Raw genomic sequence first — 14,803 nt, forward strand, 5'->3', positions numbered from 1 at the left:
TATGCTAAAGTCTGTGCTAATGTTGTAGGTATACACCTCAGAGTATTGTTATGATACCTCATAAATGCTAATTATTAGCATGTTCATGTAAGCATGTTAGCATACTGACCTTTTTAGGTAATATTGCAGGTGGTACCTCAATATTAGCATTTTAGCCTTTTTTAGCAAATCTTGTAAGTATACACATCAGAGGGACATTTTGGTACTTGACGAATGCTAACCGTTAGCATGCTAGCTGTCAGCATGTTCAGGTGAGCATAAGTGCATGTTAAAGTTTTTTAGCTAATTTTGTAGGTATATACTTTAGAGTAATATTTTGGGACTTGAAACATGCTAACTGTTTTCATGTTAATGTTAGCATTTAAGCATGCTAATTTTGTAGTTCTGCTCCTCAGAGTAATATTTTGGTACATGACAAACACTTTAAATGTTAGCATGCTAACTGTTAGCATGTTTGCATGCTAAGGTTTTTAGCTAATTTTGTAGGTACGTACACAGCAACACCTCAGAGTAATATTTTGGTACCTGGCAAATGCTAAATGTTAGTATGTTAACTGTTAGCATGTTCACGTAAGCATGTTAGCATGCTAACCTTTTTAGCTAATTTACCTCAGAGTAATATTTTGGTATTTGACTCATGCTAACTCGTAGCATGCTAATGTTAGCATTTTAGCCTTTTTTAGCAAATCTTGTAAGTATACACATCAGAGGGACATTTTGGTACTTGACGAATGCTAACCGTTAGCATAGCTAGCTGTCAGCATGTTCAGGTGAGCATAAGTGCATGTTAAAGTTTTTCAGCTAATTTTGTAGGTATATACTTTAGAGTACTATTTTGGGACTTGAAACATGCTAACTGTTATCATGTTAATGTTAGCATTTAAGCATGCTAATTTTGTAGTTCTGCTCCTCAGAGTAATATTTTGGTACATGACAAACACTTTAAATGTTAGTATGCTAACTGTTAGCATGTTCACGTTAGCATTTTAGCATGCTAACCTTTTTAGCTAATTTACCTCAGAGCAATATTTTGGTATTTGACTCATGCTAACTAGTAGCATGCTAATGTTAGCATTTTAGCATGCTAACTTTTTTTTGCTAATTTCTTAGCTATACAGCTTAGAGTGATATATTTTGCTACTTGCTGTGTTACCGTGGTAACGGCGTCACGTTATTGCTGCTGCAGGCCAAGAAGAGTCCCTTCGCCTTCCTGTGGGACATGGCGGTGCTGGAGTACGCCGCTCTGACGGACGACGACTGCACGGTCACGGTGTCGGGCAGCGGCGTGAGCAGCAAAGGTTACGGCGTGGCCCTGCAGCACGGCAGCCCCTACAGGGACCTCTTCTCCCAGAAGTAAGTGGCCCCCGCGGGACCGGGCAAGGTCTTTGAACGCACCACGTGTTGCATCATCATTGGGAAGTAGCCTTGTCCACTCACATTGCATCACAATCACATATATTTGTATTTGTAAAGATGTGAATGCTGCATCACAATCACATATATTTGTATTTGTAAAGATGTGAATGCTGCATTACAATCATATATATTTGTATTTGGGAGCTGAAGCTAACATTAGAGAAGAAGCTTGAAGACCAAAGTCCTAACCCCATTTTTGGCAGCAGGGTGCTTACAAAATGGGTCACTCTGACTTGTTTTATTTATTTGATTTATTTGATTTATTCTATTATAATATTTTAACTATTTTTATAATTTTTTATATTTTTTATTTACTTTGTTTATTTAATTTTAATAATTTTGATTTAGATGTATTTATTATTTTTTATCGTAATATTTTATTGTATTGTATTTATGTCATTTATTTTATTACAACATTTTTGGGGGGGGGAATATTTATTTATTTGAATATTTATTTTATGTAAAAATGTATTGTATCTATTTTATTTAAATATTTATTTATTTTATTTTTATATATTTATAATATGTAATATACTTTAATATTTTATTAATTGTATTTACTTTTTTTCCCCCAGCATTTATTTTATTCCTACGTTTTATTTATTTTATTTCAATATTTATTTTATTCATTTATTTATTTCAATATGAATTTTATGTAAACATTTACTTTATCTATTTTATTTCAATATTTATTTATTTTATTATTTTATATTTATAACATATAATATACTTTAATATTTTATTAATGGTAATTACTTTTTTTCCCCAGCATTTATTTTATTTCTACATTTATTTATTTTTTTTCAATATTAATTTTATGTTAAAATGTATTTTCTCTATTTTATTTTAATATTTGACCCTGTGATGAGGTGGCGACTTGTCCAGGGTGTACCCCGCCTTCCGCCCGAATGCAGCTGAGATAGTCTCCAGCGCCCGCCGCGACCCCAAAGGGAATAAGCGGTAGAAAATGGATGGATGGATGGAATATACTTTAATATTTTATTAATTGTATTTATTTTTTACGTTTTATTTATTTTATTTCAATATTTATTTTATTTATTTATTTGTTTCAATATGAATTTTATGTACAAATTTATTGTATCTATTTTATTTCAATATTGATTTATTGTATTATTTTATATTTATAACATATAATATACTTTAATATTTTATTAATTGTATTTCCTTTTTTCCCCCCAGCATTTATTTTATTTCTACGTTGTATTTATTTTATTTCAATATTTATTTTATTCATTTATTTATTTCAATATGAATTTTATGTAAACATTTACTTTATCCATTTTATTTCAATATTTATTTATTTTCATATTTTATATTTAGAACATATAATATACTTTAATATTTTATTAATTGTATTTACTTTTTTCCCCCAGCATTTATTTTATTTCTACATTTATTTATTTTTCAATATTAATTTTATGTAAAAATGTATTTTATCTATTTTATTTTAATATTTGACCCTGTGATGAGGTGGCGACTTGTCCAGGGTGTACCCCGCTTTCCGCCCGAATGCAGCTGAGATAAACTCCAGCGCCCCCCGTGACCCCGAATGGAATAAGCGGTAGAAAATGGATGGATGGATGGATTTTAATATTTAGTTATTTTATTATTACACATTTATAATAAATAATATACTTGAAAATTTTATTAATTGTATTTACTTTATTTTTTTTCAGCATTTATTATATCTCTACATTTATTTATTGTATTTAAATATTCATTTTATTTTAACATTTATTTATTTCAATATTAATTTTATGTTAAAATGTATTTTCTCTATTTTATTTTAATATTTGACCCTGTGATGAGGTGGCGACTTGTCCAGGGTGTACCCTGCCTTCCGCCCGAATGCAGCTGAGATAAACTCCAGCGCCCCCCGCGACCCTGAAGGGAATAAGCGGTAGAAAATGGATGGATGGATGGATTTTAATATTTAGTTATTTTATTATTACACATTTATAATAAATAATATACTTTAAAATTGTATTAATTGTATTTACTTTATTTTTTGTCAGCATTTATTATATCTCTACATTTATTTATTGTATTTAAATATTCATTTTATTTTAACATTTATTTATTTTGACATTAATGTCATGTTAAAATGTATTTTATCTATTTGATTTTAATATTTATTTATCTTATTATTGCCCATTTATAATAAATAATACACTTCAATATTTTATTAATTGCATTTAGTATTTTTTTTTTTATTTCAACATTTATTTATTTTATGTTACAATAGATGTTATTTTATTTTCCCAAGGATGATTATTCCTGAACTGCACACACAATGTTGTGTTTTCGGGACAGTGAGAGACTTTAAGTCAAGTTAAGCTGACAGGAAGTCCGTTAAGCTAACAGGAAGTTGCATCATCAGTGAAGTCTTTGAAGTGTTTGTGTTGAAACTAAATTGATCCCAAAGTGATTTGAGGAATCATTTAGTAAATCTCAACATTGCGTCACCAACAACTTGCACAAAGTTCTCAGGCGCCTCGTATTGATCGTCTTCCAGGAAGTAGACCAACACCTTCGCATAATTAATAACTATTCTTTATTTGGAGAGCAAACATTTTATTCTTCATCTTTCAACTCTTTGATGGCTCATTGGAAGGAAACCTTGACATCAAACAATCCTCCATTTTGCATATGCAGGAAGTTCATCCATCCATCCATTCATCCATCCATCCATCCATCCATCCATCCCGGGGCCAGTACATCATTTTCAGTGGCCTACCACATCATTTATCGTGGCCCACCATATAAAATGAGTGGCTTGCCACGTCCTTTATTGTGGCCCACCACATAGTTAATGTGGCCCGCCACGTCATTTTATGTAGCCCGCCACATCATTTATAGTGTCCCGCCAGTTCATTTAAAGTGGCTTGCCATTGCCATGTCATTCACTGTGGTCATGTCATTTAAGGTGGCCCACCACTTCATTTAAAGTGGTCTACCACATCATTTTAATGTGGTCCACCACATCATTTATTGTGGTCATCATTTAAGGTGGCCCACCACTGCATTTAAAGTGGTCCACCACATCATTTAATGTGGCCCGCCACTGCATTTAAAGTAGTCCACCACTTCATTTAAGTGGCCCACCACTTCATTTAAAGTGGCCCACCACATCATTTATTGTGGTCCACCATATCATTTAAAGTAGCCCGCCACGTCATTTAATGTAGCCCGCCACTGCATTTAAAGTAGTCCACCACATCATTTATTGTGGTCCACCACATCATTTAAAGTGGCCCACCACTGCATTTAAAGTAGTCCACCACTTCATTTAAGTGGCCCACCACTTCATTTAACGTGGTTCACCACATAATTTATTGTGGTCCACCACATCATTTAAAGTGGCCCGCCACGTCATTTAAACTGGCCCACCATTTCATTTAAAGTGATCCACCACATCATTTAATGTGGCCCGCCACTTCATTTAAAGTGGCCCACCACATAATTTATCGTGGTCCACCACATCATTTAAAGTAACCCGCCACTTCATTTAAATTGGCCCACCATTTCATTTAACGTGGTCCACCACATCATTTAACGTGGTCCACCACATCATTGAAAGTGGTCCACCATATAATTTAAAGTAGCCCGCCACTTCATTTAATGTGGCCCACCACTGCATTTAAAGTAGTCCACCACTTCATTTAAGTGGCCCACCACTTCATTTAACGTGGTCCACCACATCATTTAAAGTGGCCCGCCACTTCATTTAAAGTGGCCCACCATTTCATTTAAAGTGATCCACATCATTTAATGTGGCCCGCCACTTCATTTAAATTGGCCCACCACATCATTTATTGTGGTCCACCATATCATTTAAAGTAGCCCGCCACTTCATTAAAATGGCCCACCATTTCATTTAACGTGGTCCTACACATCATTTAATGTGGTCCACCACATCATTTAACGTGGTCCACCACATCATTTAACGTGGTCCACCACATCATTGAAAGTGGCCCACCACTTCATTTAATGTGGTCCACCACTTCATTTAAAGTGGTCCACCACATCATTTAACGTGGTCCACCACCTCATTGAAAGTGGTCCACCATATCATTTAAAGTAGCCCGCCACTTCATTAAAAATAGTCCACCACATCATTTAATGTGGCCCACCACTGCATTTAAAGTAGTCCACCACTTCATTTAAAGTGGCCCGCCACTTCATTTAAAGTGGCCCACCATTTCATTTAAAGTGATCCACCACATCATTTATTGTGGCCCGCCACTTCATTTAAAGTGGCCCACCACATCATTTATCGTGGTCCACCATATCATTTAAAGTAGCCCGCCACTTCATTAAAGTGGCCCACCATTTCATTTAACGTGGTCCACCACGTCATTTAACGTCGTCCACCACATCATTTAACGTGGTCCACCACATCATTTAACGTGGTCCACCACATCATTGAAAGTGGCCCACCACTTCATTTAAAGTGGTCCACCACATCATTTAAAGTGGCCCATCACTTCATTTAAAGTGGCCCACCATGTCATTTAAAGTGATCCACCACGTCATTTAATGTGGCCCGACACTTCATTTAAAGTGTCCCACCACATCATTTATTGTGGTCCACCACATCATTTAAGGTGGCCCACCACTGCATTTAAAGTGGTCTACCACGTCATTTAACGTGGTCCACCACATCATTTATTGTGGTCCACCACGTCATTTAAGGTGGCCCACCATTTCATTTAAAGTGATCCACCACATCATTTAATGTGGCCCGCCACTTCATTTAAAGTGACCCACCACATCATTTATTGTGGTCCACCATATCATTTAAAGTAGCCCGCCACTTCATTTAATGTAGCCCGCCACTGCATTTAAAGTAGTCCACCACTTCATTTAATGTGGCCCACCACTGCATTTAAAGTAGTCCACCACTTCATTTAATGTGGCCCACCACTGAATTTAAAGTAGTCCACCACTTCATTTAAGTGGCCCACCACATCATTTATTGTGGTCCACCATATCATTTAAAGTAGCCCGCCACTTCATTTAATGTAGCCCGCCACTGCATTTAAAGTAGTCCACCACTTCATTTAATGTGGCCCACCACTGCATTTAAAGTAGTCCACCACTTCATTTAATGTGGCCCACCACTGAATTTAAAGTAGTCCACCACTTCATTTAAGTGGCCCACCACATCATTTATTGTGCTCCACCACTTCATTTAAAGTGACCCACCATTTCATTGAAAGTGATCCACCACATCATTTAATGTGGCCCGCCACTTCATTTAAAGTGGCCCACCATTTCATTTAATGTGGTCCACCACATCATTGAAAGTGGCCCACCACTTCATTTAATGTAGCCCACCACTTCATTTAACGTGGTCCACCACATCATTTATTGTGGTCCACCACATCATTTAAAGTGGCCCGTCACTTCATTTAAAGTGGCCCACCACATCATTTAATGTGGCCCGCCACTTCATTTAAAGTGGCACACCACATCATTTATTGTGGTCCACCATATCATTTAAAGTAGCCCGCCACTTCATTAAAGTGGCCCACTATTTCATTTAATGTGGTCCACCACATCATTTAACGTGGTCCACCACATCATTTAAAGTGGTCCACCACATCATTTAATGTGATCCACCACATCATTGAAAGTGGCCCACCACTGCATTTAAAGTAGTCCACCACATCATTTAACATGGTCCACCACATCATTTATTGTGGTCCACCACGTCATTTAAAGTGGCCCGCCTCCACCTACAGTAAGTGTGTGTGTGTGTGTGTGTGCAGGATCCTGGAGCTGCAGGAGAAAGGCGACCTGGACGTGATGAAACAAAAGTGGTGGCCTGACACGGGCCGCTGTGACCTGGGGGGCCACACCAGTGCCCACCCTGATGGTCGCTCCCTCAAGCTGCAGAGCTTCGCCGGCGTCTTCTGCGTGTTGGCTGCCGGTCTGCTGCTGGCCTGCCTGGTGGCCGCCATGGAGGCCTGGTGGAGCGGCGAGCGATGTCGGCGCCAGACGCCCAAAGAGGTGACCGATGGGGGGAGGGGCGTGGCGGGGCGGGGCGGGGCCGGCGGGTGGGGGGGCGGGGGGGGGGCGACACTGCCACTCTACTTTAGGGATCCTTGGAGCTGCAGTACACACAGCTGTAGGAGGGGGGCGCCACCCACTAGACCCATGGGGAGACAATATAGAATATAAACAATAATAATAATATTTATAAATAATATTTATGATGATAACAATATTAATAACAATAATAGTCATAATAACAACAATCATATTATTATTATTATTATTATTATTGTTTTTATTATTATTGGATTTATTATTATTATTATCATTATTATTGTTATTGTTATTATTATTATCATAATTCGTATTATTATTATTATAATTATATTTATTATTATTGTTGTTTTTGTTGTTAATAATAATAATAATAATAATAACAACAACAACAATAATAATAAATATAATGATAATAATAATAATACGAACTATGATAATAATAATAATAACAATGATAATAATAATAATAAATCCAATAATAATAAAAACAATAATAATAATGATAATAATAATAACAGTAATAATGATAATGATTATAATAATAATAATACATCCAATAATAATAATAATAATGATGATAATAATAATGATAATTATTAACAATAATAATGATAATGATTATAATAATAACAACAATAATATTAATAATAATAATGATAATAATATATACAATAATAATGATAATGATAATAATAATAAAAATAATACATCCAATAATAATAATAACAACAATAATAATGATAATAATAATAACAATAATAATGATTATAATAATAATAACAATAACAATGATGATAATGATTATAATAATAATAACAATAATATTAATAGTAATGATAATAATAAATACAATAATAATGATAATGATAATAATAATAAAAATAATAATAATGATAATAATAAATACAATAATAATAATAATGATGGTAGTATTAATAATAATAAAAATAACCATAACCCCCACCTACCACTTTATCGCATCTTATATTGCTTTGCCTTACATTACAATACCTTACACTACATTATCTTACCTTACCTTACATTACTTTACCATATACCTTACCTTAGATTACATTCTTACCTTACCTTGCATTGCATTACATTACATTATTTTACCTTACCTTACTTCACCTTACATGACTTTGCATTACATTATCTTACCTTACCTTATTTTACCTCATACCTTACCTTACAGTACATTTGTACCTTACAATACATTCTTACATTACCTTACTTGACCTTATACCTTACCTTACAGTACATTACATTAAATTATCTTACCTTACTTTACTTTCTATTACCGTACCTCACTTACCTAACCCTACCTTACCTTACTTTCAGTACCATTCCTTACCTTACATCACCTTACCATATTTACCTCAACTCACCTTACCTTACCTCAATGTCCATTACCTTACCTCACCTTACCGTATCTTACTTTCCATAACCTTACCCTATCTTACTTGCAAATACCTTTCCTCACCTTACTTCCCGTAACTTAACTCATCTTAACCTAACTTATCTTATCTTACCTTACTTTCCATTACTTTATTGTATCTGACATTACCTTACTTTCCAATACCTTGCCTTCTTTACATCACCTTAACTTTCTTTACCTTAGTTTATCTTACATGACCCTACATTCATTACCTTAACTTGCCTTACCTTAGTTTATCTCGTAATACTTTTCATTACCTTACTATACCTTACCTCACCTTACATTACCTTGCTTCCAATTACTTTATTTTATCTGACCTTACCTTAATTTCAAATACCTTACCTTACCTTACTTTACCTTAGTTGATCTTACATTTTTATTACTTTCCATTACCTTAACTTACCTTAGTTTATCTCGTACTACCTTACTTTCAATGACCTTACCATACCTTACCTCACCTTACTTTACCTTACATTAGTTATCTTACCTTATCTTACTTTAATTACCTTGCCTTACCTTACATGACCGAGATTTCCAGCAAATGTCACACACACACACACACACACACACTCACACTCACACACTCTCACACACACACATACACACACTCACACACACTCTCACACAACACACACACACACACACTCGCACACGCACACACACACTCTCACATTTACACACACACATACACACACACACACACTCGCACACACTCACGCACACACACACACACATTCACACATACACACACATACACACACACACACACACACACACAGAGAGAGACACACACACACTCACTAGCATGTGTGTGTTTGCTAAAAGGAGAGCTGATTTTCCATCTTTGAGTGTGATGGTGAAGTCGAAGCTGCTGCCCTCAGGATGTTCTCACTTCTTCATAAAATATTTTCTCTCATCTTCGTAAATCTTTAATGTCTCAGATAAAACCTTATTTTATTGTGAAAATCGTCTTTTTACTGACTGCCACGACACCTTAAAGCGCATACTAGCTTTTCATTGTATTTATTATTGTATTTAAGCTATTAACGAGTTTATTATTGTCATAATATTGTATTTATTATTGTATTTAAACTATTAACCTGTTTATTATTGTCATAATATTGTATTTAATGTTGTATTTAAACTATTAACCAGTTCATTATTGTAACATTATTGTATTTATTATTGTATTTAAACTATTAACTAGTTTATTATTGTCATAATCTTGTATTTAATGTTGTATTTAAACTATTAACCAGTTCATTATTGTAACATTATTGTATTTATTATTGTATTTAAACTATTAACGAGTTTATTATTGTCATAATATTGTATTTAATGTTGTATTTAAACTATTAACCCGTTTATTATTGTCATAATCTTGTATTTAATGTTGTATTTAAACTATTAACCAGTTCATTATTGTAACATTATTGTATTTATTATTGTATTTAAACTATTAACTAGTTTATTATTGTCATAATATTGTATTTAATGTTGTATTTAAACTATTAACCCGTTTATTATTGTCATAATCTTGTATTTAATGTTGTATTTAAACTATTAACCAGTTCATTATTGTAACATTATTGTATTTATTATTGTATTTAAACTATTAACGAGTTTATTATTGTCATAATATTTTATTTATTATTGTATTTAAACTATTAACTAGTTTATTATTGTCATAATCTTGTATTTAATGTTGTATTTAAACTATTAACCAGTTCATTATTGTAACATTATTGTATTTATTATTGTATTTAAACTATTAACTAGTTTATTATTGTCATAATCTTGTATTTAATGTTGTATTTAAACTATTAACCAGTTCATTATTGTAACATTATTGTATTTATTATTGTATTTAAACTATTAACTAGTTTATTATTGTCATAATCTTGTATTTAATGTTGTATTTAAACTATTAACTAGTTCATTATTGTCATAATCTTGTATTTAATGTTGTATTTAAACTATTAACCAGTTTATTATTGTCGTAATATTGTATTTATTATTGTATTTAAACTATTAACTAGTTTATTATTGTCATAATATTGTATTTAATGTTGTATTTAAACTATTAACCAGTTCATTATTGTAACATTATTGTAATTATTATTGTATTTAAACTATTAACTAGTTTATTATTGTCATAATCTTGTATTTAATGTTGTATTTAAACTCTTAACCAGTTTATTATTGTAACATTATTTTATTTATTATTGTATTTAAACTATTAACTAGTTTATTATTGTCATAATCTTGTATTTAATGTTGTATTTAAACTATTAACCAGTTTATTATTGTAACATTATTGTATTTATTATTGTATTTAAACTATTAACTAGTTTATTATTGTCATAATCTTGTATTTAATGTTGTATTTGAACTATTAACCAGTTTATTATTGTCATAATATTGTATTTATTATTGTATTTAAACTATTAACTAGTTTATTATTGTCATAATCTTGTATTTAATGTAGTATTTAAACTATTAACCAGTTCATTATTGTAACATTATTGTATTTATTATTGTATTTAAACTATTAACTAGTTTATTATTGTCATAATATTGTATTTATTATTGTATTTAAACTATTAACTAGTTTATTATTGTCATAATCTTGTATTTAATGTTGTATTTAAACTATTAACTAGTTTATTATTGTCAGAATATTGTATTTAATGTTGTATTTAAACTATTAACCAGTTTATTATTGTAACATTATTGTATTTATTATTGTATTTAAACTATTAACTAGTTTATTATTGTCATAATATTGTATTTAATGTTGTATTTAAACTATTAACTAGTTTATTCTTGTCATAATATTGTATTTAATGTTGTATTTAAACTATTAACCAGTTTATTATTGTAACATTATTGTATTTATTATTGTATTTAAACTATTAACGAGTTTATTATTGTCATAATATTGTATTTAATGTTGTTTTTAAACTATTAACCAGTTTATTATTGTCATAATATTGTATTTAATGTTGTATTTAAACTATTAACCAGTTTATTATTGTCATAATATTGTATTTAATGTTGTATTTAAACTATTAACTAGTTTATTATTGTCATAATCTTGTATTTAATGTTGTATTTAAACTATTAACCAGTTTATTATTGTAACATTATTGTATTTATTATTGTATTTAAACTATTAGCGAGTTTATTATTGTCATAATATTGTATTTATTATTGTATTTAAACTATTAACTAGTTTATTATTGTCATAATATTGTATTTAATGTTGTATTTAAACTATTAACTAGTTTATTATTGTCATAATATTGTATTTAATGTTGTATTTAAACTATTAACCTGTTTATTATTGTCATAATATTGTATTTAATGTTGTATTTAAACTATTAACTAGTTTATTATTGTCATAATATTGTATTTAATGTTGTATTTAAACTATTAACCTGTTTATTATTGTCATAATATTGTATTTAATGTTGTATTTAAACTATTAACTAGTTTATTATTGTCATAATATTGTATTTAATGCTGTATTTAAACTATTAACCAGTTTATTATTGTAACATTATTGTATTTATCATTGTATTTAAACTATTAACTAGTTTATTATCGTCATAATCTTGTATTTAATGTTGTATTTAAACTATTAACCCGTTTATTATTGTAACATTATTGTATTTATTATTGTATTTAAACTATTAACTAGTTTATTATTGTCATTATATTGTATTTAATGTTGTATTTAAACTATTAATTAGTTTATTATTGTCATAATATTGTATTTAATGTTGTATTTAAACTATTAACTCGTTTATTATTGTCATAATCTTGTATTTAATGTTGTATTTAAACTATTAACCAGTTTATTATTGTCATAATATTATATTTAAACTATTAACCCGTTTATTATTGTAACATTATTGTATTTATTATTGTATTTAAACTATTAACTAGTTTATTATTGTCATAATCTTGTATTTAATGTTGTATTTAAACTATTAACCAGTTTATTATTGTCATAATATTATATTTAAACTATTAACCCGTTTATTATTGTAACATTATTGTATTTATTATTGTATTTAAACTATTAACTAGTTTATTATTGTCATTATATTGTATTTAATGTTGTATTTAAACTATTAACTAGTTTATTATTGTCATAATCTTGTATTTAATGTTGTATTTAAACTATTAACCCGTTTATTATTGTAACATTATTGTATTTATTATTGTATTTAAACTATTAACTAGTTTATTATTGTCATAATCTTGTATTTAATGTTGTATTTAAACGATTAACCAGTTTATTATTGTCATAATATTATATTTAAACTATTAACCCGTTTATTATTGTAACATTATTGTATTTATTATTGTATTTAAACTATTAACTAGTTTATTATTGTCATTATATTGTATTTAATGTTGTATTTAAACTATTAACTAGTTTATTATTGTCATAATCTTGTATTTAATGTTGTATTTAAACTATTAACCAGTTTATTATTGTAACATTATTGTATTTATCATTGTATTTAAACTATTAACTAGTTTATTATTGTCATAATCTTGTATTTAATGTTGTATTTAAACTATTAACCAGTTTATTATTGTCATAATATTATATTTAAACTATTAACCCGTTTATTATTGTAACATTATTGTATTTATTATTGTATTTAAACTATTAACTAGTTTATTATTGTCATTATATTGTATTTAATGTTGTATTTAAACTATTAACTAGTTTATATTTGTCATAATCTTGTATTTAATGTTGTATTTAAACTATTAACCAGTTTATTATTGTAACATTATTGTATTTATCATTGTATTTAAACTATTAACTAGTTTATTATCGTCATAATCTTGTATTTAATGTTGTATTTAAACTATTAACCCGTTTATTATTGTAACATTATTGTATTTATTATTGTATTTAAACTATTAACTAGTTTATTATTGTCATTATATTGTATTTAATGTTGTATTTAAACTATTAATTAGTTTATTATTGTCATAATATTGTATTTAATGTTGTATTTAAACTATTAACTCGTTTATTATTGTCCTAATCTTGTATTTAATGTTGTATTTAAACTATTAACCAGTTTATTATTGTCATAATATTATATTTAAACTATTAACCCGTTTATTATTGTAACATTATTGTATTTATTATTGTATTTAAACTATTAACTAGTTTATTATTGTCATTATATTGTATTTAATGTTGTATTTGAACTATTAACTAGTTTATTATTGTCATAATCTTGTATTTAATGTTGTATTTAAACTATTAACCAGTTTATTATTGTAACATTATTGTATTTATCATTGTATTTAAACTATTAACTAGTTTATTATTGTCATAATCTTGTATTTAATGTTGCATTTAAACTATTAACCAGTTCATTATTGTAACATTATTGTATTTATTATTGTATTTAAACTATTAACTAGTTTATTACTGTCATTATATTGTATTTAATGTTGTATTTAAACTATTAACCAGTTTATTATTGTAATATTATTGTATTTATTATTGTATTTAAACTATTAACTAGTTTATTATTGTCATAATATTGTATTTAAACTATTAACTAGTTTATTATTGTCATAATCTTGTATTTAATGTTGTATTTAAACTATTAACCAGTTTATTATTGTCATAATCTTGTATTTAATGTTGTATTTAAACTATTAACTAGTTTATTATTGTCATAATATTGTATTTAATGTTGTATTTAAACTATTTACCCGTTTATTATTGTCATAATCTTGTATTTAATGTTGTATTTAAACTATTAATCCAGTTTATTATTGTCATAATCTTGTATTTAATGTTGTATTTAAGGGGTCCAAAGTTGT

At 29.2% G+C, this 14,803-nt stretch overlaps 1 protein-coding gene across 2 annotated transcripts in view; it reads left to right on the plus strand.

Moving 5' to 3' along the window:
* Nucleotides 1-14,803, plus strand: part of LOC133574714 (glutamate receptor ionotropic, delta-1-like) — a 236,371-nt gene that overhangs the window by 210,792 nt on the left and 10,776 nt on the right. For both annotated transcript variants that reach the window (XM_061926942.1, XM_061926943.1), the window contains exons 15-16: nt 1,187-1,353; nt 7,212-7,452. In XM_061926942.1, coding sequence (XP_061782926.1) covers nt 1,187-1,353; nt 7,212-7,452 — 408 coding nt within the window. The remainder of the gene's footprint in view (nt 1-1,186; nt 1,354-7,211; nt 7,453-14,803) is intronic.

This window comes from Nerophis lumbriciformis, linkage group LG32 (assembly GCF_033978685.3).
Source record: "Nerophis lumbriciformis linkage group LG32, RoL_Nlum_v2.1, whole genome shotgun sequence".
Taxonomy (NCBI): domain Eukaryota; kingdom Metazoa; phylum Chordata; class Actinopteri; order Syngnathiformes; family Syngnathidae; genus Nerophis; species Nerophis lumbriciformis.